Source organism: Mus caroli, unplaced genomic scaffold (assembly GCF_978045245.1).
Source record: "Mus caroli unplaced genomic scaffold, Mus_caroli_1 scaffold_4, whole genome shotgun sequence".
Taxonomy (NCBI): domain Eukaryota; kingdom Metazoa; phylum Chordata; class Mammalia; order Rodentia; family Muridae; genus Mus; species Mus caroli.
Genome location: NW_028227259.1, coordinates 37,419,696 through 37,446,851, shown reverse-complemented (window position 1 = coordinate 37,446,851; position 27,156 = coordinate 37,419,696). Strand labels below are relative to the sequence as shown.

The 27,156-nt window shown below is 48.4% G+C and overlaps 1 protein-coding gene and 1 long non-coding RNA gene across 3 annotated transcripts; one reads left to right on the top strand and one right to left on the bottom strand.

Moving 5' to 3' along the window:
- Positions 1-11,318: 11,318 nt before the first annotated feature.
- LOC147005130 (uncharacterized) lies at positions 11,319-16,973 on the top strand. Its single transcript, XR_015046827.1, has 3 exons — positions 11,319-11,495; positions 12,957-13,072; positions 16,736-16,973. It is a non-coding gene; the product is annotated as an uncharacterized LOC147005130 (long non-coding RNA).
- Positions 16,974-20,087: 3,114 nt separating this feature from the next.
- Positions 20,088-26,365, bottom strand: Msantd1 (Myb/SANT DNA binding domain containing 1). Of its 2 annotated transcripts, XM_021163891.2 has the most exons (3): positions 25,983-26,365; positions 22,214-22,489; positions 20,088-20,557 (listed from the first exon to the last, which is right to left on the bottom strand). In XM_021163891.2, the coding sequence occupies exons 1-3, from the start codon at positions 26,300-26,302 to the stop codon at positions 20,317-20,319; spliced, it is 837 nt and encodes a 278-aa protein (XP_021019550.1). In that variant the 5' UTR covers positions 26,303-26,365; the 3' UTR covers positions 20,088-20,316. The 2 variants fall into 2 exon arrangements, with proteins under 2 accessions (XP_021019550.1, XP_021019552.1); XM_021163893.2 differs by lacking the exon at positions 22,214-22,489.
- Positions 26,366-27,156: the final 791 nt, after the last annotated feature.

Sequence of the window (27,156 nt, the reverse complement as noted above, 5' to 3'; positions counted from 1 at the left end):
GGGTCTCAGAAGCCGGGGGATGGGGGACAGGGAGCTCCTGCAGGTATAGGCCTGGGGCAATTTCACAAAGCAGAACAGGGCTTTGCTGCACAGGTGGATGTCCACATGCATAAGAACGTCGGGCTGGTGAGATGGCTCAGTGGGTAAGAGCACCCGACTGCTCTTCCAAAGGTCCAGAGTTCAAATCCCAGCAACCACATGGTGGCTAACAACCATCCGTAACGAGATCTGGCTCCCTCTTCGGGAGTGTCTGAAGACAGCTACAGTGTACTTACATATAATAAATAAATAAATCTTTAAAAAAAATTAAGAACATCTGCATCCTGTGCAGATCCCACTTGGAAATGCTCTTCTTAAGTGACCCATCCATGCTATCAATATCACACTGGAAAGTTGCCAGAATGGCTGGGCATGGCAGCATACAGCTGTAAACATGGGACCTCCAGGCAGAGGCAAGAGGATCAGCAGTTGAAGGCATTCTACATAATAATAATAACAATGATAATTCTATATAAGGCCAGCCTGGGCTATGTGAGAAAGCAAGATGAAGTCAATCAGAAAACACCTCAAAGTGACAGCCATAGATGTTTAACTGCTGCTCTCTGGTCCCTTGTGATCAACCCTGGTGATGATGGTGCTGTGAGAGCTTTGAGGTAGAGTAGCTGTACCTCGCCGTGCTGGAGGCATGGGGCGGGGCTGCATGCATAAGTTCCCTGGAGATGAGGAATTTCGGGGAATAGAATCTTATTGCTGCTGTTGTGTTTGGGAGCAGGAAGTTAGTCTCAAAGATAGGAACACGTTCCTGGAATATGCAAGATTCTGGGTGCATCCCTAACAACACAAAAGAGCAGCAGAAGCCAGCATCAAAAATACTGCACTTGGTTTCCTAGTGACTTCCTAATGTGAACTACCAACATGACCTGCTGTCCCATGAAATCCGAGGTGGCAGCTTTGTCCCTGAGAAGCGACTCTAGCCTCCAAAAGTGTCTGCTCACTGAGCTTTGTGGCCAGTGGAATAGGGACAGGACTGGGATACGCACTTAGCTAGAAGTTAGAAGGGTTGTTGGACCCTTTGTCACAAAGGGACAGGTTGCCTAATGAGAAGTGATCAGGATCAAAGGCTAAACTAAGCCATGTAGAAGACACAAGCTGAGGCCTATGGTGGCCTCCACTCAGATTCTAGAAATGTCTTTAGACAGTCTTGGGGCCCCAGCAGAGACTTGTCAATGGTAGGATTCCTGTAGACATAATCCACTACATCCTCATGGAGTCTTAAGGGATGTAGGACAGTAAAGTCACCTAGCCTGGAGAGTTGTAGTTGGGGGAAGCAAGAAGTCATGGTGTGGCTGCCCAGAGCCAAGCTCATTGTGAGTGCTCAGGAGTTAGGACTTGAGGATGACTCTCCAGCTTCAAGATTACCATCCTCCCTCTGGCTTTTGGACTTGCTTGGATCCCTGTGAATGAAGGATGCTTGGAGAACCTGGAAGCCAGGTCAGCTTTGATATGTTAAATAGTTAGCTCAGCTGTTTACCCCAGGTTTGGAACTTAACAGAGCAGCACAGCAAGACAGACAGACAGACAGACAGACAGACACACACACACACACATACATACACACACACACACACACACACACACACACACACACACACACACACACGCATCCAGGGATTTAATAGTGACACTTATATCTCGAAGTAACCAAATAGTTGTCTAATTGAACTTAAGGTCCATCAATAAAAGTAAATCTAGCCAACTATCTATGGCTGGCAAGGCTGTGGACCCTAGAAGAGAACCTACTGTCACTTGCCTAAGCCAGTATAATTTCTAACTGCATTCTAATACTAATTCTTAAAGTAGTATAGCTCTCGCTTCTCATCAATGAAGCTTCCTTTTTCAGATTCAAACTATTACAGAAATCCAAAACTGATCAAAATGCAGAGAGCAATTGATCTTGGGTACCTAACCCCAAACAATACACACACAACCCTACACCTAAGCCTCAGGCAACATTGCAGATGAAGGGGGCAGAAAGATTATAAGCCAAAGACCAGGACATCTGCTGTGAAATCATGCCTTTTATATATGAAAGAGAAGCTGCACCCAGAAGATCTCCACAGTATGGTCACCTGAACAAAACCTGTACAATGGCAACAACAGTTGGCATGCCAATGTGAATGCAGGAAGCCGCACAAGGCCCTCTCCCTAGGTAAGGAGCTACAAGCGATGGCTACTAAGAAAGGGAAATCAGTCCTTCCCCAGAGACGAGCTCCCTGATGGATTACCCAATCCCATGTGGTCAGCCCTAAACACGTACACTCTCGAGCAACACCAAATGGACTCACAGGAGAGTGTGTGTGTGTGTGTATGTGTGTGTGTGTGTGTGTGAATTCAAAAGGAAGTGGGAAGGTAAGAGTTGGAAAGGGGGGGGATGAAATGATGTAATAAAGTGTGTCTGACATTTCCAAAAGTTTAGAATTCAAAAAAGATTCTTTTTCACAGATTCTAGGCCGTCCTTCTCTGTTTTCTCCTCCTCTTCCTTTTCGTAGATAATCTGCATCTATTTATAATCTGTTTCTAGTCTTGGAGGCAGGGATAAACCTCTTAGGAAGAGACTAAAGACTCAGTAGAAGATAGGGATTGCAAACAGACTGAGCTGAACTTTGTCTTTTTGTCTCTTTATGGCTTCAAACTGCTAAGGCAGAAGATAAAATGAACCCTGAGGTTAAACAGGCAGATAGGCATGGCTGAAGGGTGTTCCTCTTCAGATCAGCCTTACAGCACGGTTAAAAGAAAGAGGCATGCAGTTCCTCAGGAAGGGAGGAAAAGGCTGACTCCAATTTTTTTCTAAGATTTATTTATTTATTTTATGTATATGAGTACACACTGTAGCTTTACAGATGGTTGTGAGCCTTCATCTGGTTGTTGGGAATTGTATTTAGGACCTCTGCTCGCTTTGGTCAACTCCCCTACCCCCAACACAGTCCCTGCTTGCTCCAGCCCAAAGATTTATTTATTATTATTATTATTATAATAATAAATAAGTACACTGTAGCTGTCTTCAGACACCCCAGAAGAGGGCATCAGATCTCATTACAGATAAGATTCCTTATGGTCAAAAATGGCTCAGTGTAGTCAACCTTGAAGATGATTTTTGGGCTTGTATTTGGCAGAGGAACGTAGGGATTTGTTTGCCTTTGAATGGGAAGATCAAGAGACTGGAAGAAAGTAACAGTGTAGCCAGACCACACTCCTGGGGGGTTCACTGAAGTCTCTTACCACTATCACCACTAGAGACTAAAGAGCGATTCATCAAAAACTGTACTGTTGGTCTCTTCTCACTTTTTTCCTCTTAGGATACAAGGCACTCGTGTCTACACCCTAGGCCCCAAACCAAGAAAGGACTTAAAAATTTGAGATTAATGGGGTGCTGCAGACTCTGGCTTGATGCCTCCACTGTCAAACCAAAGTCTTGCACACAGATCCTAGACTAGGAACCCCAGCCTCTGCTGGAGGAGGCAAAGGAAATTAAGACCATAGAATTAAGCAGGAATGAGTGCCTGCCCCAGCACCAGCCTTGTCCTCTCTGGAAAAGCCTTTTCATCTTTTTGTAAGCGAAGACAAAGCTGGTGTGCGTGGAGCCCTCTCGGGGTCATGGGAAAGGACTACCACAGCCTACTCGTCAGAGTTGCCGGACCCAGTGCATGGCTCGAATGCATTCAGTCAGTAGCCCCCGTGAAAGATGGCTGAAAAGAAACCTCTGCAGCTGTTCAATTGTGTGCATTGCTCTCCAAGTAAAGAAGCCCACAGCAGACGGCTGGGAGATGGTTAGAAGACGTGAAGAATAAAGCTATTCCTCCAGAGAAGGATGATTTCATCCTCCTAGCCACTAACATCCCTGCAGAATTCCCGAGCACAGGGACCCATCTGTGCTCATAGAACATTGTTGTTTAAATTTGACTGATTTGTCTGTCCTAACATGAGGAAAGATCCCTTTCTTCAGGAAGCTGCACTGGATAGATGGGTCCTTCTGTGTAACTCAGGGGATAGACATCATAGGTATTCTGAGATCGCTAGAATTAAATTTAAAAAATACTGAATGTGGCTGAATGGCAAAGAACAGGTCTCCCCAGACATTTGAGTTATATGCTTTAAACCAGGCCCTTATAAATGAGGAGGTATAATAATGACTCCAACTATGCAATGCATTTAGGTATTTTTCCTGGTGTGTGTGTGCGTGAGCATGTGTGCCTGGTTCCTGAGGAGGTCAGATGAGGAAACTGAAACCCCTGGAAACTGGAGTTACAGATGGTTGTTGGCTAAGACACCGGTGCTGGAAACCAAATCTGGGTCCTCTGTGGGAACTCCTAACTACTGAGCCATTGCTCTAGACTTTCAAACTTTGGGGAAAATCTGAACATGAATGGGGTTAATTAACAGAAAAGGAAAGAATTTGATACACAAGGAACTAATTGCTGAGGTATTGGAAGTCTTGCCTAAGATTACTAATGACTAATGGTTACTGTGGACCACCTCACTGATTGGTGGACGTGTCCCTCCTCCCCAGCGCTACAGGCAACTGCGTAATAACATTCTTAGCATTTGGTCTTGAGATTTGAGTTAACACAGAACAGAAACTTGGGTACTGCCTTAGTTAAGGGTACTGTGGCTGTGAGAAACCACCATAACCAAAGACACTGGGAAGGAAAAGGTTTATTTATTTTGTATCACTGTTCATCATCGAAAGAAGTTTGGACAGGAACTCAAACAGGGCAAGAACCTGGAGGCAGGAGCTGATGCAGAGGCCATGGAGGGGTGTCACTCACTAGCTTGTTCCCTCTGCTATCTTTTAGAACCCAGGACCACCAGCCCTGGGATAACACCACCCATCAATCAGTAAATGAAGAAAATGCCCTATAGGCATGCCTACAACCCAATTTTATAGAGTCCTTTCTCAATCAGGGTCCCCTCCTTTCAGATAACTCTAGCTTGTGGTTGATGTAAGACTAGTGAATACAGACACTGACCGGGATTACCATATGCTTTGGTGCCCTCGTTCCTCAGGTAAAGTTGAAAGAATATGAATGAGATTCCTTAAATGACAAAGCACTGTGCCAACCCTAGAGACTAAACTTTCTTGGACCAAATGCTAGCTGAGAATTTACACAGCTCCTCATGAAATGAGCTACCAAACCAGTGAAGGAGCAATGACATTCCCACCATGGACACTAAGGACCACTTTGTCAAAAACTATGTGCTGGGTCTCTCCTCATCTTGGCTTTCTCTTAGGTTCCAAGGCCTCCTTGTTTAAACCTGCCCACTCGAATTCCCACTCCATCCCTTCCAATGCGGGGACTGAATGAGCTAGAAAGAAAAGAAAGGCTCAGAGATGGCTCACTGTCAGAGAACTTATTTTTTCTTACAGAAGACCAGGGTTTAGTTCCCAGCACCCACATCAGGTGGCTTACAACTGCCTTTGAATTCAGTTCCAAAGCATCTCTCTTCTGGGCTCCAGAGGCTCTGACATACGCATGCTATACACAAACTCACATGTACATAAATAAGAAAAAATAAACACATCGTTTTAATTAATTTATTTTTTTAAGTCTGGAAGGAAAACAAGTTGGAACCAGATACTGTTCACCACCAGAAGCACCGTTCAAGACAGCTGAAAGAAATGGACACATTACACCTAAATAAGGAAGACTGCTAACAACAGTGCCCAAGCAGAATGGACAAGCTTACCCCCAAAAGAACTTTAACTGTTCAGAGACATCCCAATTTAAATGATATTAAATTTAAAGCCTCCCAAACCAGGATGAAGCCTATCCCCCAGGGACACATTCCCACCCCCTCCTTATGGTATTGTCCTTAGAGCCTTCCAAGGCAAGATCCAACTAATAAGGGAAGATGCTCCAAGCAACAGTAAGGACATTCAATGCATTCATGCCCTGTGCTCTCCCCAGAGACAAGAAAACCCAGAAGCCTATTCCCTTCCATATCCCAGGACAGGGTCCAGAGCCTTCCCAAAGAACCCAATGGCCCCTGCACAGGGACACAGTGCTGGCCAAGCTGACTGTTTGGAAAAGGTTGTGTATAGAGGGTTTTGGATGAAAGAGAGATGAACACCTACCTGCCCCACCTTCAGTCAGGGGACCAGTCTTGTGGAAAATGCACTCTGTGGGAATCATGGCTGGGGTCTCAGGCAATGTAACCCTCATCTGTGGCCCATCACCTGGCAAAGCATCCTTCCACAGGAACTGCTATCGGTACCTGAGAGCAAGTGAGAACATGTGTGTCTGTGGAGCCTAGGACCTTCGAGGGGTGAAAGCAGCAACAGAACAGATCACCACGACCACTGAGAACTTAAAAAGAGTGAGGGCTGCCTCTCACAAGGGGATCTGAGGGCTCAAACCTTAACTTCGTCTCTTTCTGCCCCCAAACCCCCTTCTTTCCTTGATCTGTGTTCTTGGCAAGGACAAGCAAGAGACCAGGTGGATTTAGTATCAAGTGGGGCCTCAATCTCCTGCATTGCAGATCATCACACCCTCTTGCAGATAAGAGAGTTATTTAGCTGAGGGAGTGTACTTCATTTTCACGATGAGCCCCCACACCCCTCAGCTTGTCTCTGCCCTCACGGATGCTCTACGGTGGCACCATAGCCATGATGGATATTGGTTGCTCCACTGATGCATTTATAGTTGACTGGGCTAAACGGAGGTGGGGCCTGGTTAGAGAAAGTAGGTTTCTGGTAGTGTGTGCCTTAGGAGGACATGCCTCCTGCCCCTCCCTCCTCTCTTTTTGTCCCCTGGTTGCCATGAGGTGAGCAACCTCCTCTATCATGTTTGTCCTTTCACCACCATGTTCCACCTCAAAAGCAATGGAGCCAGTCTGTCCCAAAAAGACGGCCTCCCAACCCATGAACCAAATAAGCCTTTCCTTTAAAATGACTAAGCAAAAAAAAAAAAAAAAAAAAAAAGAAAAAGAAAAAAAAAGAAAAGAAAAAGAAAACCAAACAAAAACAAACAAGCAAACAAAAAACCTTATATCTATCTATATTCATCTAATGAACCAATGGCAAAACATTAGAACTAATGTCTTACTGTGGGGTCGGCTGGCCAGATGAGTGGATGCGGGACCCACTGGATTCAACAGCATTGGACTTTGCTTCCCCAAGTAACTTTCTCTGAATTCATTTCGGCAAACCCAGTAATTATGCTGTTAGAGTCCCACATTTCCCTCATAATCTGTGCTCCATTTTCCATTTTGAGAAGCTTTTCCCGGTTGAAGCAGATGCAGCGACACCATCAATTAAATTGTTCAAGCAAATGTTTATAGCTGGGAAAGAGACTCATTTTGTATATCATGATCACCCCCTTCATAAGGTTGCCAGTGACATGGTTATCACAGAAAATATTACTGCCTGAGCATGCTCTAATAGAAACCATTATAATGGCTGGGCATGGTGGCACATGCCTTTAATCCCATCACTTGGGAGGCAGAGGCAGGCAGATTTCTGAGTTGGAGGCCAGCCTGGTCTACAAAGTGAGTTCCAGGACAGCCGGGGCTACACAGAGAAACCTTGTCTCAAAAAAAAACCAAAAGTGGGGGGGGGGCAGCAGAGAGAAGTCCGTGCCTAAGCCCTGGCGCTCATTTTGATGAGACTTATCTCCCTCCTAAGAATGAGATATTTCCACTCCCTTACCTATGTCTCAAGAAGGTTTTTCCCAAGAGGGAGAAGCCATTCTCTCTCCAATTAAAAAGACACTTTACATTTGTCACCCTTATTCTTGTTCCTTTGTCTTTTTGAGGAAGCCTTGGCTAGTGCTATCAACAGCAATCGCACATTGAGTGACAGAAACGGAGGGCACTGAAACAGGACTTCGGGCTCTTCCGAAGCCAGGACTTATCTCTCAGGAGCTGTGCAGCTGCATCTCCTCCCACTTGCTGTGCATCTCAACCCTGTCTAATTGCTCTTACAGCACTGGGTGGCCATTCCCTCTGTGGGTCTGGGAATGGCGAGAGAAACAGAGGACACATGTTGACTAGAGATGTCCCACCTTTTGGGCACCTGCAGAGCCTGCCTGCCAACTGCTATTGCTGATTTACTGTAACCCCAGAGCCACATCTCCACACAACAGAGTCAAACTCTGCAGGGGACCCGGCACAAAAAGCTTTAAGGTGCCAGCCTAGGTTTGGCCTGGGCATTTTTTCCTTGACCCGAGGCCATGAAGTCAAGATCACTGCCTCCACTGACAACCTTCTTGTGACTGTTTCTATTTACTTATGAGTATTGTGACTTTATCTGCAGCACATGTGTACAGGCGCCTGCGAAAGCCAGGGGTGGTCGAGCCTCTGGAACTGGAGTTACAGGTGTTTGTGAGCTCCCTTGTAAGCACTGGGAACTGAATCCAGGTTTCTCTGCGAGAGCAGTAATCACTCTTAACCACCGAGCTGTCTCTACAGCCACGTTTATTTGGTTTTTAATATGTAATTGAATCCTTTTGAATAAAACGATTCATTGCTTACATGGTCCAGGTCACAGCAAGAAGATGCTTTGTCGGCCACAGGCTGCACCTCTGAGACCATCACAGGTAGAAAATGACAGGACCTTACTTTCTTTCCAATGTACAGTGTGGAGCAGAACGGGGAGAGAGAGGAACCTATTCCCCTGAAGGCCCACATAGCAATTACACAGGACTTCCTAGTGGAGAAGTAGTCTAGCGAGCAGGGCCAGGCCCTCTTTTGCCTGCTTCAGCAGACTGGGTTTCTGTCTCCACAGCAGAGTGGAGGAGCGAAGCAAAGTAGCGCGGCATGGCACACGTCCCCGTGCCGACTGGCTGAAGAAGCAGCTGGTCCACACAGCCAGTGTCCTCAGCTACCCGACCCCGTGTGCCGTCAAGGAGAGGCAAAGCCAATTTGGAAGACATTTAGAGATCGCCACAGTACCATGCGAAACACCGACGATTCCGCCAGAAAAAGGACTGCTTCTGTGGAACAGGAGGCAAAGACACCAACAGAGCCACCTAGGCCTCCTGGTTTCTCATCTCCAGCATCTGCCATGGAACGAAAAGTCAGAAAGTATGCAAAGAGGTAGCAGCCCCGGCCTGTAGCCATCAGCAGCTATGGAGAACTGGGTTCCTGAAAGGAAAGCTGGGGCTGTATGGGATGGATGGGAGAGAAGGCCAAGACAAGTTTCTGATCAAGGTCCAATGTTTACTTTTGAATCTGAACTTAAAAAGGGGGAAACCCACCCCCCACCCCCACTATGCCAGGATCTTGTTGCTTTGTCAGGATCTAGTCAGGACAGTTCAGCCTCTCAGGAAGCAGAGGTGTAAGACCTGATGAGCCTTACGGCAGGATGTCCCACTCACAGAAACAGAGACAGAGATCGATGCAACAAGCAAGAGGTTTATTGATCTGGCGCATTGGGGTCGTCCTGCAATTGGGGCAGAGGTGACCCCAAATCTCCTAGGCACACACTTTTTATACAGTTTAAGGGTAGGCCTTGATAACAGCATGAGTTGGTTTAAGCCATGCCAGGTAAGTGCCTTCCAAGTGTTTGGGTTACAGTGTGAATCACCACACACAGTTAGAATGTGTCTGTCTGTCTTTCTGTCTTTCTTTCCTTCCTTCTCTCTCTCTCTCTCTCTCTCCTTTTTAAAGAATTATTTATTTATTTTATGTATATGAGTACACCATTGCTCTCTTCAGACACACCAGAAGAGGACATGAGATCCCATTACAAATGGTTGTGAGCCACCATGTGGTTGCTGGGATTTGAACTCAGGACCTCTGGAAGAGCAGTCGGTGCTCTTACCCACTGAGCCATCTCTCCAGCCCCTGTGTTACTTCCAAGTGCACACAAGTCATTTGCCAAGTGAGGACAGAGACCAGATCATAACATCAGTTGTACTGACTTTAAAAGGACAGAAATCATTAGAAATCCATAATCACATCCCAAAAGCAAAAAAGAAAAGTAGCACACATAGGACAAAGGAGAAATCACAGAGAAATTAGAAATATATCTTAAGTAAAAGACATACTTTATTAAAGACATACAACTAAAGTCCTTATACAGGTAATGCTATAATTTAAATTTTTTGTTTATGTGGGCCTGGAGAGATGGGTCAGTGGTTAAGAGCACTGGTTGAGGATCTGGGCTTGGTGTCCATCATCCATACTGTGGTTCACAACTGTCTCTAACTCCAGTCCTGGGGAATCCTATGCCCTCTTCTGGTCTCTACAAGTACTGCATGCATGTGATAGCCATACTTTCAGGTCAGATGCTCATACACACAAAAATTTTAAAGGAACTTAATGGTTTATATGAGAAAAGATGGTTTGCAATGAATTGCATAAATTTTAAAAATCAGCTGGGCGGTGGTGGCACACGCCTTTAATCCCAGCACTTGGGAGGCAGAGGTAGGCGGATTTCTGAGTTCGAGGCCAGTCTGGTCTACAAAGTGATTCCAGGACAGCCAGGGCTATACTGAGAAATCCTGTCTCGAAATAAAATAAAATAAAATAAAATAAAATAAAATAAAATTAAAATTAAAATCAGTGTAGTAATTGATACATATAATTCCAGCAATCAGATGCTGAGGTAGGAGTAGGAGGATCACTAAAAGCTCTAGGCCAGCCTAGGCTACTGTGTAAAAAAAAATGAAGAAGGAAAAGGGGGAAGGAGAGGAGGACGCAGGGAAGGAACGAAGGATGAGAAGCAGAGGAAGAGGACGGAAGGAAGGGGGTGGGAGGAGGAGCACAGAGATCCCAGAGTCTGGGTGATGAGAGTGGAAGAGTACAAACAGTTTATGCAACCTGTGGAAACACAGCACTCAGGAGCGCACTGATGAGTGAGCTCAGCCTGGAGTACAGAGCAAGGGTCTGTCAAACGAGTGGGGTTAGGGGGAGAGGGACAGAGAGACTGGAAGAAGGGAGGGAGGGAGGGAGGGAGGGAGGGAGGGAGGGAGGGAGGGAGGGAGGGAGAGGACAAAAGAGTCTTCTCACCAAAGTCTCTGGAGTCAAAGACAACTCAGTCAAACTTTCTGAAGGCAGAAATTGACAAGGTGATTTAAAAGCTATATAAACATACAAAAGATACAAAATAGCAAGCCCTGATTTTCAGGAGAGAAAGATTGAATGTTTTTGCCACCCAACCTCAAGTCTCCAGGAAGCTGGATTGACAAGGTCCGTTGCACGTGCAGTGGGGAGAATGCCCTCACTGCAGCCTAGAAACACACTCGCCTTTGTTCCAAAAAACATTCTTGACAAAGCCAATAGAGGAAGGAAACAGTCTTAAACAAATAGCTCTAGAACAGGATAGTGCTACAGAAAATAGCTCAATGCCAACACACGGCAGTGAATGTAAGGTGGATCCGAGACCTGAACACAATTACAGTTTCTGGGATCAGATGTGGGAAAATAGTTCCATGGCCTCAGTGAAGATTTTGAAGAACACAGGAAGCTTTCTCCATGAAAGAAAAACAAATGAGGTAATTCTGATTGTATCAAAAGTCTCTTCTGCCCAACAAGAGACTGTTTACTTCCACGTCGGGTCAGGATGGCGTCTCAGGATCCACGCTCTGGATCCACCCTACCCCCTGCACTGTGATTCCTGGGGCCCAGGGCAGTCCAGGCCCTAAGGCATGGCTGTGGAGTGGCCTGTCCAGAGAGCAGCATCTGGGGCCAGAGACGTTGATTCAAACATTGAAGCCTGGCTCTAAGTTGTATCTTAGGGACATACACTTGGTTGTAAAGTCCTAAATGCAGGTCCATTTCCGGAGGCTCCTTTTCCTCCCTTTAGGGTTTAACCAGGCTACCCGCCCCCATAGCCAACCCCAGGTTCTTCCCAGGTACTCAGCTCTTCTTTCCTTGCCTCCTGTCCAGGGCCCTGGCTCCAGCTGCTCTGCCCGGCTGAGCGCTACTATTTTTGGCTGTAACCTAAGCAGCTGCCCATTAAAATTCCATTAGTTTCGAAGGCTGGAGCTGCAGTTGATATTTCTAATTATTGTGAAATTAAAATTGTCTCTGTAATTTAATGATAATTGCACGAGATGCCAGCTGGTGCCCCAGGAAGCTGCCCTGTTCCTGAGCAGAACTTGGAAAGTCTCTTGAAAGTTCTTTGAATAAGGAAACAGGAAGGGGAGGAGGGGGCCAGCACACAGTTGGAATCTAAATTTCCAGTATCAATAGGCTGTGGGGAACCCAGGCCTCTGAGGAGGCAGCCTGGCTCCCTGAGTAGGTGGGCTGTAATGAGAGGTTGACACCAGCCTTCTCCCAGCACTGAGGACAGGATTGAATGGGGGTGGGGTGGGGGGGCCTTGATATATCACAATCCAACCCTCTGGGAATAAACATGATATTATGGGGAAGGTTCTAGAAACTTACAGAAGCTCTTTCTCAGATAGGCCTTGCCTTTAATGGACACTTTTATTTTTGTTTGTTTTGTTGTGGTAGTGGTGGGGATGTTGTTGTTTTTAATGTAGTGAGTCTCCATGGAATGTAGCCAGTTCTGGTTGATTTACTGGCCTCCCTTCCAGCCATGCCTGGAGAACTTACAACTTGAAGCCCTTTGAAGGTTTGCCATGTGCAGACATGTGTGGTCTCTGCTGAAGACCCTGCATGCCTCCCTGTCCTCTGCTGGCCATTGCCCTCCCTCCTGCTCTGCAGTGTTGGGTCTGGGAACCTAAGTCCCTCTCTCAAGAGGCTCCTCATGCCTTCCCTCTCTCTGATGCCAGGCCATGGCTCCCTTCTGCTGTCCTCACAGCCATGATGCTGCCTTGATGGATGAGCATCCCAGTTCTCACATCTCTAAGGCTCAGGTCAGATGCCGTGTTCCGCTGGCTCCCAAGGCCCCATGCCCTGGATGCTACATGGCCAGTGATGCTCTCTCTATGTTAGCTGTGCCTTGAGGCAGGACAGGCTCCAGGTTCTGACCAAGCCTGTGTTCTCAGTCACAGGCAGAGGCAGAGCACGGCTCTCCTGTGGAGAAGAAGCCTTACCCATCAGCCTCATTGGCAGAATGACCGTTCAGCACAAAGCCATCTCCCATAGTGAACTTTACTGATTGGTACGTGGCTATTTCTGTTCTTCTATCATTCTGTGTGTAGGTATCTGCTTGGGCACTGATGACTGCCCATCACCCTTCCCCCAAGACAGCTCTGCGGTAGGTGGAGCCTCCCCACAGGGCTCCCTATTCAATTGTTATTGTACTTTGAGCCAACTCTGTGCTTAGTTTAGTTGAGACAGCTATTTTTTCAATTTTTACTTCCTGTTAAAACTGTTTGGTGGCAGATATGAGAACAATACTGATCTGGTTTGGATTCATTTCTCATTTGCATAAAAAAGCTAAGTTCTGTACCAGTACCATGGTACCCTCGGGCTTTCATCCTTAAAGCTCCCTCGGAGTGCTATAAAGCCGGGAGCCAGGCACCTCCACCTCACTCTTTCTGGTGAAGAAATGAGAGGACATTTGGAAATAGGGTCTGGCAAAATGGCTCTGCAGATTAAAGGCAGTTGGCCATGCTGGGTAACCTGAGTTCAATTCCTAGAACCCACATGGTAGAGGGAGATAACTGATTTTTGCAAGTTGTCCTCTGACCTCCATGTGCTCATGCCAAGGCCACCAACGCGCGAGCGCGCGCGCACACACACACACACACCCCAGAAAAATGACAGAAAAAAAAAGTACCTGCCTGTCCATTTTTAAAAAGGCTGTTTCATATATTTTGCAGCAACTTTCTCAGATATCTTGCCTGTCACCGTAAACTCTGAGGGACATGTGACTGGATTTAGTTAGGAATATTGCTGCCCAAAATAAAGTAAGAAAGAATGAATATTGACAGTGTCAGAAAGTGCTGTGGGCACGGTCTCCGGATGACAAGGAGAACCTGAGCAGACCTAGACACAAACTCTATGGAGTTAGATAAATAAACCATGGGGCCATTCTGGTCTCTGTGAGGGCAGGACACAGTCCCCACCTCTGAGCCTGGTACCAGGACAGGACCTAGCACATCTGAAGCCCTTCAGGAAGGGTCTCCTGGGTCAATTCCAGTTACTACCAGGGGAAGTGAGTCCACGGCAGGGTCACAGGTAAGCAAGCACCCACTGGGAGAGTGTGTGTAGCAGCTGCCATTATGGGCACTGGACCTTGAGCCTGTGTGGGACAAGATTAGGAGGTGAAGTACAAGAAGAACCAAGCCATTGCAGTATTGGAGCAACCCTAGGTGGCCATTTCCAGGGACAACTGGGCACCAGGCATGTCCTGTTGTGTGGAACTTCTGATGGATCCATGACTTCACAGTAAGGTACCAGGGATGGGTGCCAGTGGGGGGGGGCACATGGGAGCTCCTGGGGCATCTGTATGCCCACAACCAAGAACCCTCTGACCCCCTGTCTCTATGTGCCTCATAGCCTCCCCTTTGACCCTGCTTGTCCTAGAACACAAAGTAGAGATTGTGGAGCATTCCTCAACTACCATAGAACAAGAACCCACCAGGAACACTCACGCCCAGTGTCTGCTCAGATGGGCACGTGGAGGTCCCTGGAAGAAGCCGGGCCAGGATGGGTACCACTAGAGTAGAGCTACCCAGGCTCCTCCCACCAAGTTCTTCAAGCTTCAGTTCTTGTCTTATCTCAAAGAAGTCTATCTTACATAGCACCCTTTGTCCAACCCATGTCACCTGGATGCTTAAAGCTCTGTCATAATTGATCTTTTTTACTTTAATAACCAAATTACTTTCCAAGTCACCCTGCTCATAAGTCTCTGAGAGCCCAAGGTTCTACCTCTTTCCAAAACACCTTCTAGAATGAATGTCTCTACTCCTAACATTTAAGTCTTGCTCTCCAGTAACTTCCTGTTAGGTCATGATTTCAGTGCAGCTTCATATCTTGCCCTCTATACCTGAGCCACTGCTCATCACTATCAGGATCACTTCTGCCAAACCTGTGCAATATCAACAGGGCTTCGAGCTGGGCCTCCTCCTCCGACTGCTCCCTGCAGGCTATGACAGAGCCTTGGCAACTACCCCTAGTGGGAGGCACTACCAAAGCTTCCATCTCAGTGAGACCTCTGGTCTTGATTCCACCTTCTCCACAAGCTGGGCTCTACTGGAATTGCATCTGGATTCCCTTTCTCATCCTCCCAAGGACAGCCTGTGCCTGTCTGTGCTCGACTTCTTTCGTGTGTTCCACAGTGATCCTTCATTGGCTCATTTATTCAAGGAACTTGAAAGTTGTTATCGTCTTCTTCTTCCTCTTCTCTTTTTCCTCATTCTCCTTTCTCTTCTTCCTCCTCCTCTCTTTCTTCCTCCTTTCTCCTCTTCTTCCTCCTCCTCTCTCCCTCCTCCTCTTCCCCTTCCTTCTCCCCCTTTTCTTTCTCTCGCCTTCTTTTCTCCTTCTTTTAGGAAAGGTGTCATTATGTAGCCATGGCTAACTTGGAACTTACTATGTAGACCATGGTAGCCTCAAACTCAGAGCCTTGCTTGCCTCTGCTTCCTCAGTGTAGGGAATCAAAGACCTGTGCCACCATGAGCAGCACAACTCTGTAATTTTTTGATGCTATTATAAATGTGATTTTACAGCTGAAGAGATGGCTCAGTGGTTAAGAACACTGATTGCTCTTCCAGAGGTCCTAAATTCAATTCCCAGCAACCACATGGTGGCTCACAACCATCTGTAATGGCATCAGATGCCCTCTTCTGCTATGTCTGAAGAGGGTGACAGTGTATACATATACATAATATAAATCTTTTAAAAAGTTCCTTCAGGCTTTGTGTTTTACAGTCATGAGAGACTAGAGATAATCACAGAATCTCCTCTTCTAGTACTTCTAAACACAGTTGCAGTGACTTTCTTAAGGAAGCCATGCTTGGTTATGGTGTCTGGCATTTATTAATATTTTATTCAGAGCCTTTCTCTTCTTCCTTTCATGTGTTATATGCATGTTCCCTTTCTTCCTCTTTCCTTCTGAGTCCTGGGATTACAGGGCGAGCCACCCGTTCTGCCTCAGCATCTGTGGCGAGGCACTGGGATGACTGACAGACTGACTAAGTCTTGGCCTTGAGATGATGAAATGGCAGCGCAATGTAGGGCTTTTGTCATGTCCGTGTTGGGCTGACCAAGTAAAGGCCTGTGTGCAGCTGTGTGTGCTCTTTTAAAATACAGCTTACAAAGATTCCTTGAAAGAAAACCGGCAGGCCAGGGCACTGGTAGGTATATTCCTGAGACATGAAGCAGGCCTGTTCCTTAAGAGAAGCAGTGGCAGCATTGGTTATTGGTAGTAAAATCCACACACTCCTGCAAGAGTCAGACTTTGGAAATACTTGTTCCCACCATGATGAGCTTTCAAACTCCCCACCTAAGGTCTTCCTGCTGAGACTGTCAGTGAGTGGGCAAAGGTGACTAGCTATCTGGCATCCGATCGATGACATGTTGTAATACTAGGAACAGTTGTATCACTATGGGTACAATATTTTCCAAAAATGTCTCCAAATGCCTACTTGGGACCCAAACACATAGAAGGATAAAGAGCCATCGAGGCCTAAGATGAGTCACAAGGAAAGTTTGGGGCTTTAGGGGAAAGTGGCTTAATGTATGAGCATTTGCCTAGTATGTAGGAGACCCTGGGTTCAATCTCCACCCCAGAAAAACAAAAATTCTATCTCCCTAACTCCTCAAGTTTGAGATGGGACAGAGTTGGAATAGTCACATTGATTTGTTCTTTTCTTTCCAGGTAACTATTCCTGTGAGGTTGGACTTCTAGACAGAATCCTGCACTTAACCAGAAACGCTCCCAGCAGCAGAGCACACAGACGCCTGAGGAGCCCTAGCTGGTCCCTGAGCCAGAGATTTGTACAAATATAAAGCGATGCCACTTTTCTTGCTGAAACCTTGTTTTAGAAAATACATTTTTCATACAATTTGTCTTGATAGCAACATGTAATAGGTTTATCGTTCTGAAATAAATAACATTTTCCTGTCTAAAGTTGAATTTTTTAGTAAGGTGTTCTATAGGTATTGGCGCTGCTGCCTGGATCCTTGATCACTTTTCTGCATCGCCAGGATCCCTGAGATGACGGTCAAAACTACCATGCTCCAGTGATACGCTGAGCTGCTCCGCTGTGGCGCTGTGTGAGTTGTGGAGCTCCTGCTTAGAAAGGAACATCTCCTCAGATAGAGCCTTGAGGCTGTTACGATCCCTTAGCTAGTGAGTGAGTTCCTGTCTCTGAGGCTTTTCCTAGTTTCTGGGTCCCTCGGACTCCCCTGTTGCCATTATAAGATTGAGCCAACTTATAGAAAGAACGGTTTATTTTGGCTTATGGCTCTAGAGGGATAAAAGACTATCACCATCACAGCACAGAAGCATGGCAGCAGGCAGGCATGGTGGCAGGGACACCTGGGAGCTCTCATCTCAAACCACAAGCAGGAAGCAGACAGAGCTCACTAGGAGTCACATAAGTTTTATATTCTCAAAATCTGCCTTCAGTGACATACCTTCTCCAGCAAGTTTACACCCCTAAGCCTTGAAAACAGCACCACCACCTGGAGACTGAGCATTCGATTGTGTGAGACTGTGGGTGACATTTCTCATCAGCACCACCACAGACTCCAGCTGTGTGTCCCAGGTTCGCAAACAACTGAGCAAGTCTTCCCACCTTCGGCCTCATTCTTTGCTTCATATGAATTTAAATGTAATTTTTGTCGTTTCACAACAAACTCTACAGTTCCTTCAGAAACATACTGGGATCACATGAATACAATGAGTAGGCTTTCTCTGCAGGCTTTCTGGTGCACTCAGCAACCCAAGCCTGCATACTGTCTTGCATCTTTCAGTGACACTGCATATCTTCTCAATGGCCTCTGTCTTTCTGGGTGAATCCACTCTGGGCAGTCTACTACTCTGGTCTCAGTTGAACAGACTCATTTCTCATTGAGAAATTTTAATACTTTTAGGTCGAAGCACTTGAATTTTTGTGTTTGGTCTTCTGGCTCATCAAAAGTGCTGTCTGAAAATAAAGGTAACTGTCATGTCTTCATTCTGTCCCCTATCTTCCTTTGTTTGCTGACTGGTATCTGGTTCTAGATGTCAGAGGATCGGGTAGGAATGATGAAAGAGCTTGATGCGTTTTGTTTTCTGTGTTCATGCTTGGTTGAACCTGGTTAGATATTTTGTGTTTACTAACAAGAGTTATTTTACTCCTCAAATGACCCAGTAGCTAAAGAAGAAACTAGGAAGTCCTCAGGGACATACCAGGTGGTTAACAGCTGAGTCCCACGGAGCGCTGAGGGGGCAAATGAGCAGGCCCAGACTGCTCAGACATTGGCTGCTTCCAAACACACAGCACAAAGATGCTGACACCTAAGGACTAAAACGCAGTGTGCCTCTGCCTTGATTCTGGAACACGGGGGTCTAAACATGAAGACATTGGCTCTATCCTGAACCTCATTCTGTCCCCTCCTGTGGAGCTTCGAGACACAGGTGGCCGGGGCTTACCTTCGGTGGCCTCTCAGACACCACTACTGTTCCTTCTGGAAGGCTGGAAATCCTCTCTTGAGGCAGCCCAGCCTTGGTGGCCCGCAAATGAGGACAGGCAGGTGTGTGTCAGCAGATCACTGTCCATGGCGGGGTCCCCAAGCACCTATGGTTGCAGATGAACTCCAGCAGGCAGGAGGAGGGCAGGCTCCTTGCCTTGGCTTTCAAGTATTACCTGCCCGATTCCCATCTTCCTGGAGCCATCCAACCATTTTTCAGAGAGGGCTGTGGTCACTTGTACTGGTGCCCCAAAGCCAACTATTTGATCTCTGCCAGGTTAAGGACACAGGGACATCACATGGACAGCTGGCACTTTGTATAATGTACACCACAGATATCGACAGATGCTTCATCGGTACCACTAAAGGAATGTTTCCCACTGCCTGTGGTTGGTTGCCAGCAAAATGCAGAGTCCACAGGACATGGACTCAGAAGCCCTATGTGGGTGCAGAGGACCCGAGAGCTCAGAGGACCCGAGCAAGGCAGGCCATGCCTGCTTCTCTGTTTCAGCTGCACAAACCATGCAACCTCCCTATAGGCAGCCTGGGGCAGGGCTCCACACCATCTGGATGACACAGACTCACAGCCTTCCTCTTATGTCTGGCTGACCGTTATTGGAGAGTCAACAGAGTTGGCACCCTCACATCAGGATGGTTGGCAGCTGCTTGGTAAAGCTTCACTATCACCCTTGACCTCGGAAGTATATTCTAAGTCTCAGGGCAGACGGCCACATGTAAACATCTAACCCAGCTCTACTGAATCTGGTCTTCTGGGGCTAACACTGGCCTGGTTCCAGTCTCTTCTGTGGCCTCAGTCAAAGAGCCAAGGCCTAGCCAATGAACTATGGATATTCAGTGAGGGGGTTTTGGGGACAGACTTCCATATGGCAGAATGACAGTGGCAGGCTGGATCAGTGTGCTCAGTCTTCTGCCTATTCCCAACAAGCTTAGAGAAAACACAAGCTCCTTCCAGAAGTGCATGGCTCTGGGTGATCTGGCTGCTGGCTGCTGGCATCAGGTGTTCTGGGTGTTGTTTGCAATGGCTGCTCCCACTTGGGATGCTGCTCTTCCTATCTCCACCTGAATCTGGTTCCTTCTGTCACAGGCCCAGCCTTTCCCTTGAACACTTACTCTCACTGGCTACCATTTCTCTGATGACTGAACTAAAGCTTCATAAAGCCAGGAGGACCTATGCCTCACTTAGCACACCACTGTTATCAGCAGGCCAGCAGAGAACAAGCAGCATGAGTCGGCTGGATCCTGTGCTAGTGTGACGCTCCAAACTTACTAAGGGGTAAATGGGTAGAGTTAGCACTGTGTTAACTGGGTAGTTCGGGAAGCTGCTACAGATCCTGTGGAGGAAAGACATCCCCCTGCACACACATACACACACAACTTGCCTCTGACCTATAGCATTTGCTTTTGTCTACTGAAGAGAATCATCCAAGCCAGCAATTCCCCTTCCCCTTCACACCAGAGAGAGGAAAGCTGGCTTCCAGGCAATAATGGAAAGTTATGTTTAATATCAAAAGCTGTTTCAAGTATCAGATAGAGACTATACTGGAGAGTGGCTTCTGGGACCTCCTCACTACCTGTCATCCTGGAGTCCCTGGATTAATGCTGGAGATGGGGGTCCCAAAGTCTCCCAATGCCACTGGAGTCCTAGAAAGCCCTTCAGAGAAGCACAGAGGCCAGGTTGGAACCCGGCCTGAATGAGCAGAACTCTGAGCCTGGGTGGGCCTCAGGATAGGACTGTGTGGCACCTGGCATTCTCTCCATGGCCTAGACGTTGGACTTGGCAATGATCTTCTCCAGTAGGCTCATCATTCGCTCCTGAAGCTGCAGGCTCTGGACCTGCAGGATGTTCTGCTGGTCCAGCACACGGCGCACCTCTCGGCATGTCTCCTCCATGGCACGGCTCAGCCGGCGCTGCTCTTCCAGCATGGCCTCCAGCAGTCGCAGCTTCTTTTTCTGTAGGTGACAGCTCCGCATCTTGCGTTTCTTCACGGGGCGTTCCTCTGACCTGTTGGGGAGAGACAAGTTAGTCACAGGGACTGGAACATGGGATCCACCATACCTTCCCAAACACCCCACTGGATAAACAGGAACACTGAGGCCCCAGGAGCCATATCTAGGTCTCAGGTCTCCACTCACAAAGAGGTGAGGAGGGGTCAGAACTCACAGCAAAGAGAACAGCTGGTGAAAGCTAGTGCTGGCTTGTGGGAGGAGCAGGTAGTACCAAACCCATCTACATCCCACAGCATGGACTATATAGCTCCATGATCTGATAGCACCCCAAGGTCACTGAGCTGGTGGAGGGTGCTCACAGGTGAAGAGTCTACTCCCGGGAGCAGCAGAGAGAAAGAAGCTGGGCACTGTGTGGTACTTGGTGCTCTTAAGGGAAGTGAAGTCTGTAGTTCCCATTGGCCTATGACATGAAGAAATGGGTTCAGAATGAAGGTCTACCGTGAGCCCTCTGTCTCCAAGTATGCCTTTGGCAGTGTGTGTGTGTGTGTGTGTGTGTGTGTGTGTGTGTGTGGTCAGACAGGCCATCTGGGCTCCTCCCCAAGAGTTGCCCCATGGGTGCTCTCTGCTCATCTAAAAGCCCCTGCTGGACAGCAGGAAGCTGCTAAAGCCTACCAGACTCTAGCGCCTATTTGGGGAACTGCCAGTATCTCCCTGTGCTCTGTGTTTTGAGCAAAGTGATCAGCTAGTCTCAGGGACAGAGCCACAGGCGGCTGTGCCTGGGAACTGGGCTTGGTAAGCCGAGGGAACAATTGGCCATAAATCTCAGGCTTCTCTGTGAGTTTGGTCTGGCTTTAGTACAGACAGATTCTGTCTGGGCCCTTCAGAGAGAGATTCCCTCTAAAGAAGGACTTATTGGGTGAATTAAGCAGATGTTCCCAGCCCTAGGGGCACTGAGTTATGAGACCTCCATGGAGACACCTTTCCTACCTTAGTTAGCTGTTGTCAAATAGGCTTGAAAGCCCATAACTCAAAGCTATATTTACTAGTTTCTTCAACTGCCTGACTCCTCTTTTATCTTGGAAACCCTTCCCAAATATCTCTTATTAGTGCCTGCTCTAGACGCCATGGTCCAAAGCTACAGGGTGTCTCCTACTTGTCCCCCAACTCAGAGGCTCTGTGAGTATCCTGCAGGCACAGGTGTGTGTTGACAGAGAAGACAGATAATGCAGGCCCACGCATTGCTCAGGAGGTACAGACCTACATTTCCATGTTGTGAGGACCTGTTGCTGAGATGGGAACCCAAGAGAGGGCCCAGGTTGGGATTTGGCAGTCAGGGAAGGCATGCTTGGGGCCTGGCCCTGCACCTTTTCTCCTTGAGGAATACTGATTTATCCCCATTTTATGGTAGGAGTCAGGGGTCAGAGAGGTCAAAGAACTTTCCATGCAGGTAAGAGGTGATGGAGCCTTGGACAAGCCCGACCTATCCATTTGCAGCAGAGCTCTCACTGCTCTGAGGCTGACCTGGCCCTGAACCATTCCACAGCTACAGCCTTCGTAGCTGGTCAGGGCAGAGGATACCAGAGTGTGTCACTGTGCCACTGCCAGCCCCTTGCTCTGAGCACTGGAGCTTTGGTCCCATTTGGGAACAGGACAGGGGACAAAGATGCCAAGGCAGTGCTGGGTCAGGAGAGGGAGAGCGAACACACACTACCTGAACTTAAGGGACAGTAAGCTGGAGGAGCTGTCGGAGCGATCGTCCTCGAAGCGGCCTTCATAGGAGCACTGGGTATACGGTAAGTACAGAGGGGTGGACTTAGCAGACGGCGACAGGGACGCCTCGGTCTGGGACGTAGAGGGCCCCGGCTGCTGGCCATCCGGCAGTTTGCCCTCACAGGACTCAGGGACCTTGGCCAGAATCCTATCAATGGCTAGGTAATAGGGCCAGTCCGGCGGGATGGACTCGCTATCTGTCATGCATTTTAATTTCCTGAAACGAGAGACACAAGAGCCAAGGTGAGAAACAGCAGGTGAAGCCTGTCCTGCCTGACTCTTGGGCAAAGTGGTGCTCAAGAGGTCTAGGTCCCTAGAGGGAGCCATGCTAACACAGGCAGGAGCCACTCTCAGCCAGCATGGTCTTCCTCAGCAAAATCAGCCAGGTTCTAGGGCCCCTGTAACACTGGACAGAAGGTAGAGGCTTTGGGACCTGCACAGCATGAACAAGGGTACCCATAGGTGCTGGGAGCTTGGGGCTGGTTCCTGCAATCTCTGTTCTTCTGTGGGTTCTAAACTCACTGCAATGAACCGAGTGCTTTTTATGTAAGTTAACCTTTAGCGATGAGACTGTGTGAGATACTGACACAGGAGCAGTTGTAGTCTACAAAGGTGCTTCCAGGAGAGGGAACAGCAGGGCCACAGGAAAACAATACTCACAGTTCTGAGCCTGTATCTTGCACATACACACTATGATCTTGGACAGGTTCATTAACCTCTCTGAGCCTTCACGTTTTATATTAATAAAATGGGGATGAGAAAGTAAGTCCTTCTTCACAAAGCCAAAGGGAAGAGTTAATAAAATAATGTCTGGTAAGCAGGGGTCCGGGCTCCCACACTGTTCTCCCCGAACCTGCCAGAAAGATGCGTTAGGCCGCATCAATGTAATGCTGCTACCATGCAAGCCCTGAGCTAAGCCTGACCCAGCTCTCAAATGCACAGCCTGCCCAGAGACTGTGGGGCTGGCTGGCCAGTGCCATCTCACACTGCCTCACACCTACCTTCTACTAGTGCCAAAGCCAAAGGCCTGATCAGTGTGACTGGTGCCCTCAAGACCCCATGCCCTGCCTTCTCCAACAGATAGGTTCTGTCTCACTGAGAGCATCTCACATCCCTGTCCTTGGCCATCCCCTGGGAAGGGAGGCTGGGGAGACTGGATACAGGCTGGTTGGAACAGTTTTAGTCTACAGAGAAAGAGGCAACATAGGAGCACTTTGGCCCTCAGGGCCACCTTGGGCCCTCTAGGGTTATTTGCAAGGGCTGGCTGTAGTCTCACTGGTGTCTGAAGATGGAGAGCTGGCTGAATGAGCCCCCAACACAGGTATAGCCAATAATAAGGGGCTGCTGCCCAGGACAGACTGTGGTTCACCAAAGCAGAGGCTGGCCTTGGGGAGTAGCATCAAGGGCCTAGAGGGCTCCACCACATAGCATGACTGCATCAGAAAGCAGAGGCAGGTCACAGAGAACAGAGCAGACTGCTCTGAATGAATAGCAGGAACCATCAAGCTACCTGGGGACACAGGGAAAGTGAAGTTTACCACCATTAGTGCCATGTCAGCCTTCTACACTGGCTCCTCCTCTCCAGAGAACCCCTGCCCCTGCCTTCTCTGCTTCACTTAAGCCGGCCAACTCCTTGGAGAAATGAGGACTGTCTGTCTCCAGTGTGGGGGCCTCATGTTGTATTCCAACAAATCATGGTCCACGGGACCTAGCTACCTGGTCATATTTCCTTTAAGTCAGAACCTTAATATATAAATAGCTCTTATAGAAAAGAAAAGACTGCTGTGAAGTCAGGAATGGGCAGATAAAGAACTGATCAGCTATGAGGAGCCATGGTCTGCATGTGCTTTGTAAATTGTGAAGTGCCATGACTCCTACCCCTAGACTGCAGTGGCTGATCTTTCCATGTACTCTCATCTCCTGGCTCACAACCACCTCTAGGAATGGAGACAGAATCCCTCCCCTAGGACTCTGAGGGAGGCTTTCAAGATAAATAATGAATAATACAGTTAGTCAAAGGGAAGCTAAGGAAAACAACCAGCGGTGCCTCATCTCCCCCAGAAATCCCTTCTTCCCCCAGCACTGGAACAGGATGATGGGGCGTGAGTAAGCCAGGCAAGCCTTTGCCATGGGTGCTATCTTCATGTGTTCATGTCTGTTCCTGCAGGCAACAGACTTGGTCTCAACTCTCTCCTCATCAAACAGAGGCTTCCATGCAACACCAGTTATAATAAATGACTCTGATGCCAGCAAGCCTAAGCAACTGCTAGAGCTGCAGGTTTCTGCTTTCAGGTTCAACTGTGGACCAGCACTGGGGGTCAGAAATGAGCCATGGATAAGACAGGCTTGAGGCCCTCTCTCTTCTTCCATGGCCCTCATAAGTCAAATCAGTAGTCAGAGATGGAGTTTTAGGGTCTCACAGTCTGTCCAAGGTCTTGTCAGGCCATATCTCCCAGGGGCACAGGATTCATGGGCCAGGCAGGGGTTCCCCTCCCTTTCTGGGGGCATCTCTTTACTGATGAGGGCATGAGAGAGAGCTCCTTTCTTCCATGGATTCTGGCTGGGGACCTTACAGATATGCCTGCAAGGCAAGGTCTGAACCAGCCTCCCCATATTCCCAACTCACCAGATGAACTACTAGTACATCTGTGAGCCCCGGATAGCACCTCCTATCATGGGATCTGAATGCGATCTTAGGCAGCCCCAGGCCCAGACTGTCTAGTCTGCCTTTTGGGGAAGTACTCTTTACTGTCTGACCTCGACACGCTCCAACTTCTCCTGTGACATTCCCCTCATAAGGGCCTCATGCACACAACCTTCACTTTATGTTTTGACCTTCATCTTACCCTCTCTACTTTCTCATGCCTCCAAAGTCCACAATCTCTAGCCCATCCATGATCCCTGCCCTGCACTCCACTCTACAGAGAGGTCAGACCCACCACAGCTACTTCATCCTGAATGCCAGGGATGCTCCAGGCTGTGAACTGTGCATCAGTTCCCCCAGGCTCTCCTTTGGCTGCAAGCGAGGACAGTCAAACTAAGAGGCAGCAAGGTCAGATACACAGATGGGGAGTCCCCAACCTAGAATTGTGTGCTGTCTGGGGAGCCCCCTAAAATCCCATCTTACCAATCCTGAGGCTCGCCCTGGGCTGGGCTGACCTAGTTCTCGTAGTCTCAGGGTATCGGGGTGAGCCAGGCCTGGGAGTCAAACCTCCTTTTCACTCTAGCTTCAGTTTCCATACATGAAACAGGAACCCCATACCCTGCCCAACTTGGGTACTTGTGGTAGGTGGGACAGGCAGAACCAAGCCTAATTGGTGCCCTGTAGTCCCAGTTGAGGAAGCAGGGTCATGAGATCTGATCTATTTGTCTACTGCTGGGGCGTCACGGCAGGTAGGAGGCAGGTCTAATGTCAGCCTTAGAGCCATCCTCACAATGGTGCAGCTCCAGCCCTAGTCCCAGAAAGTCTAGCTGAGGATGCTCTCAGCCTTGCCACTTGAGAGTTAATGATCAGTTCTTTTGCTTGTGGGCCTCAGTTTCCCCATCTTCCCAATGGTAGACTACACAAATGGTTTTGGAAGGCAATCTTGCCAAGTGGAGTTCTGACCAACTAGCCCAGACGACACACACCCGCCCTGCCTCAGAGCACAGAGTGCTAAAGAGTGGAATGACCTTGCCCGGACCCTCCCGAGACCGTCCCACGTGCTCACCTGTACTGGAAGGTCATGTTGGTGATTTTGATCTTGATCTCCTCGCCTAGCCGGCGCTCCCCAGTCATCTCAAAGAGCTTGCTGGCCATCTTCTCGTACACCTTGGCATTGCGCTTGGTCTGCTTGAGCTCATCGAAGAACTCCTCCCAGACCAGCATGAGGCCGCGCATCTCTGCATCTGTCCAGTTGCGGGCCCTCCGATGCTTCTCCGTCTGAGGAGACACAAGGTAGCCAGGCACTTCGGCTGCTGCCATGTTGGAGGCACCTGCAGGGTTAAGGATGGCACTCAGGCAGGGCCTCAGGCCTGGCCAGCGCACCATGGGCGAGAGGCAGTGCGCTTGTTCACTCGCTTGCTCGAGGCAGCTCCACGCTCAAAATGGGGCCTACATCTGACAGGCAGGAATTTAGTTAAAAGCTTTTAAACGGGAAACGTCATTTTGATGTCATGTTTCCATAGCAACAGAGCAACTGCATAAGCTACAACAACAGAAACCTTTTAACTGAAAGCACAGGAATCAGGGCCGCACTGACGGGCCATCAATATTGCAGTGAGAGGCTGTACCCAAGCCCACTGTGGCTTCCAGCCCTCCTCCCACCCTGCTGGCCCTCTACGCCCCACAAGAGACTTGCTTTCGCTGTGCCTGACAGGCTCCTACATGGGCATCTAGGCAGTAGTCCCTACCTCAGCCCCACCTGATTTATATAGGTTAGAGTCCAGGGAGGCCCAAGATGGGCAGTAGTATGCTGAGACATAAGGTGCAGGGTTACAAAGGAGGTGGAGGCCCTGATACTGCCTTGATGGCTGTTCGTGTGGTGAGGTCCTTGCTGAGAGGTCACCCTCTTCTCAGAGGCCTGCCAAGCTTTACTGAAGCCGGTCCTCATAGGGCCCTGCCTCCTCCCCATTGACTCTTGTTCTACTAATGCAACCCCCTGGGTGTCAGGTTGTGTGGGTGCTGGGAAGCCAGGCAAGTCAGAGCTAGACCTTGCCTAGCCATGCCAGCCTGAAGGACACAGATGTTGACCTTCATCATGGGAAGAAGCATAAGCACAGCCCTGATGGAAGGGGCAAACTGAGCTGAGCTGAGGAGGCCCCTCAGGGGAAAAGTGGCTGCAGTCAGAGGGCAACTTTGATGTCCTGAGCAGGGCTAGTCCTCAAGAGACACAGCAGTGTTGG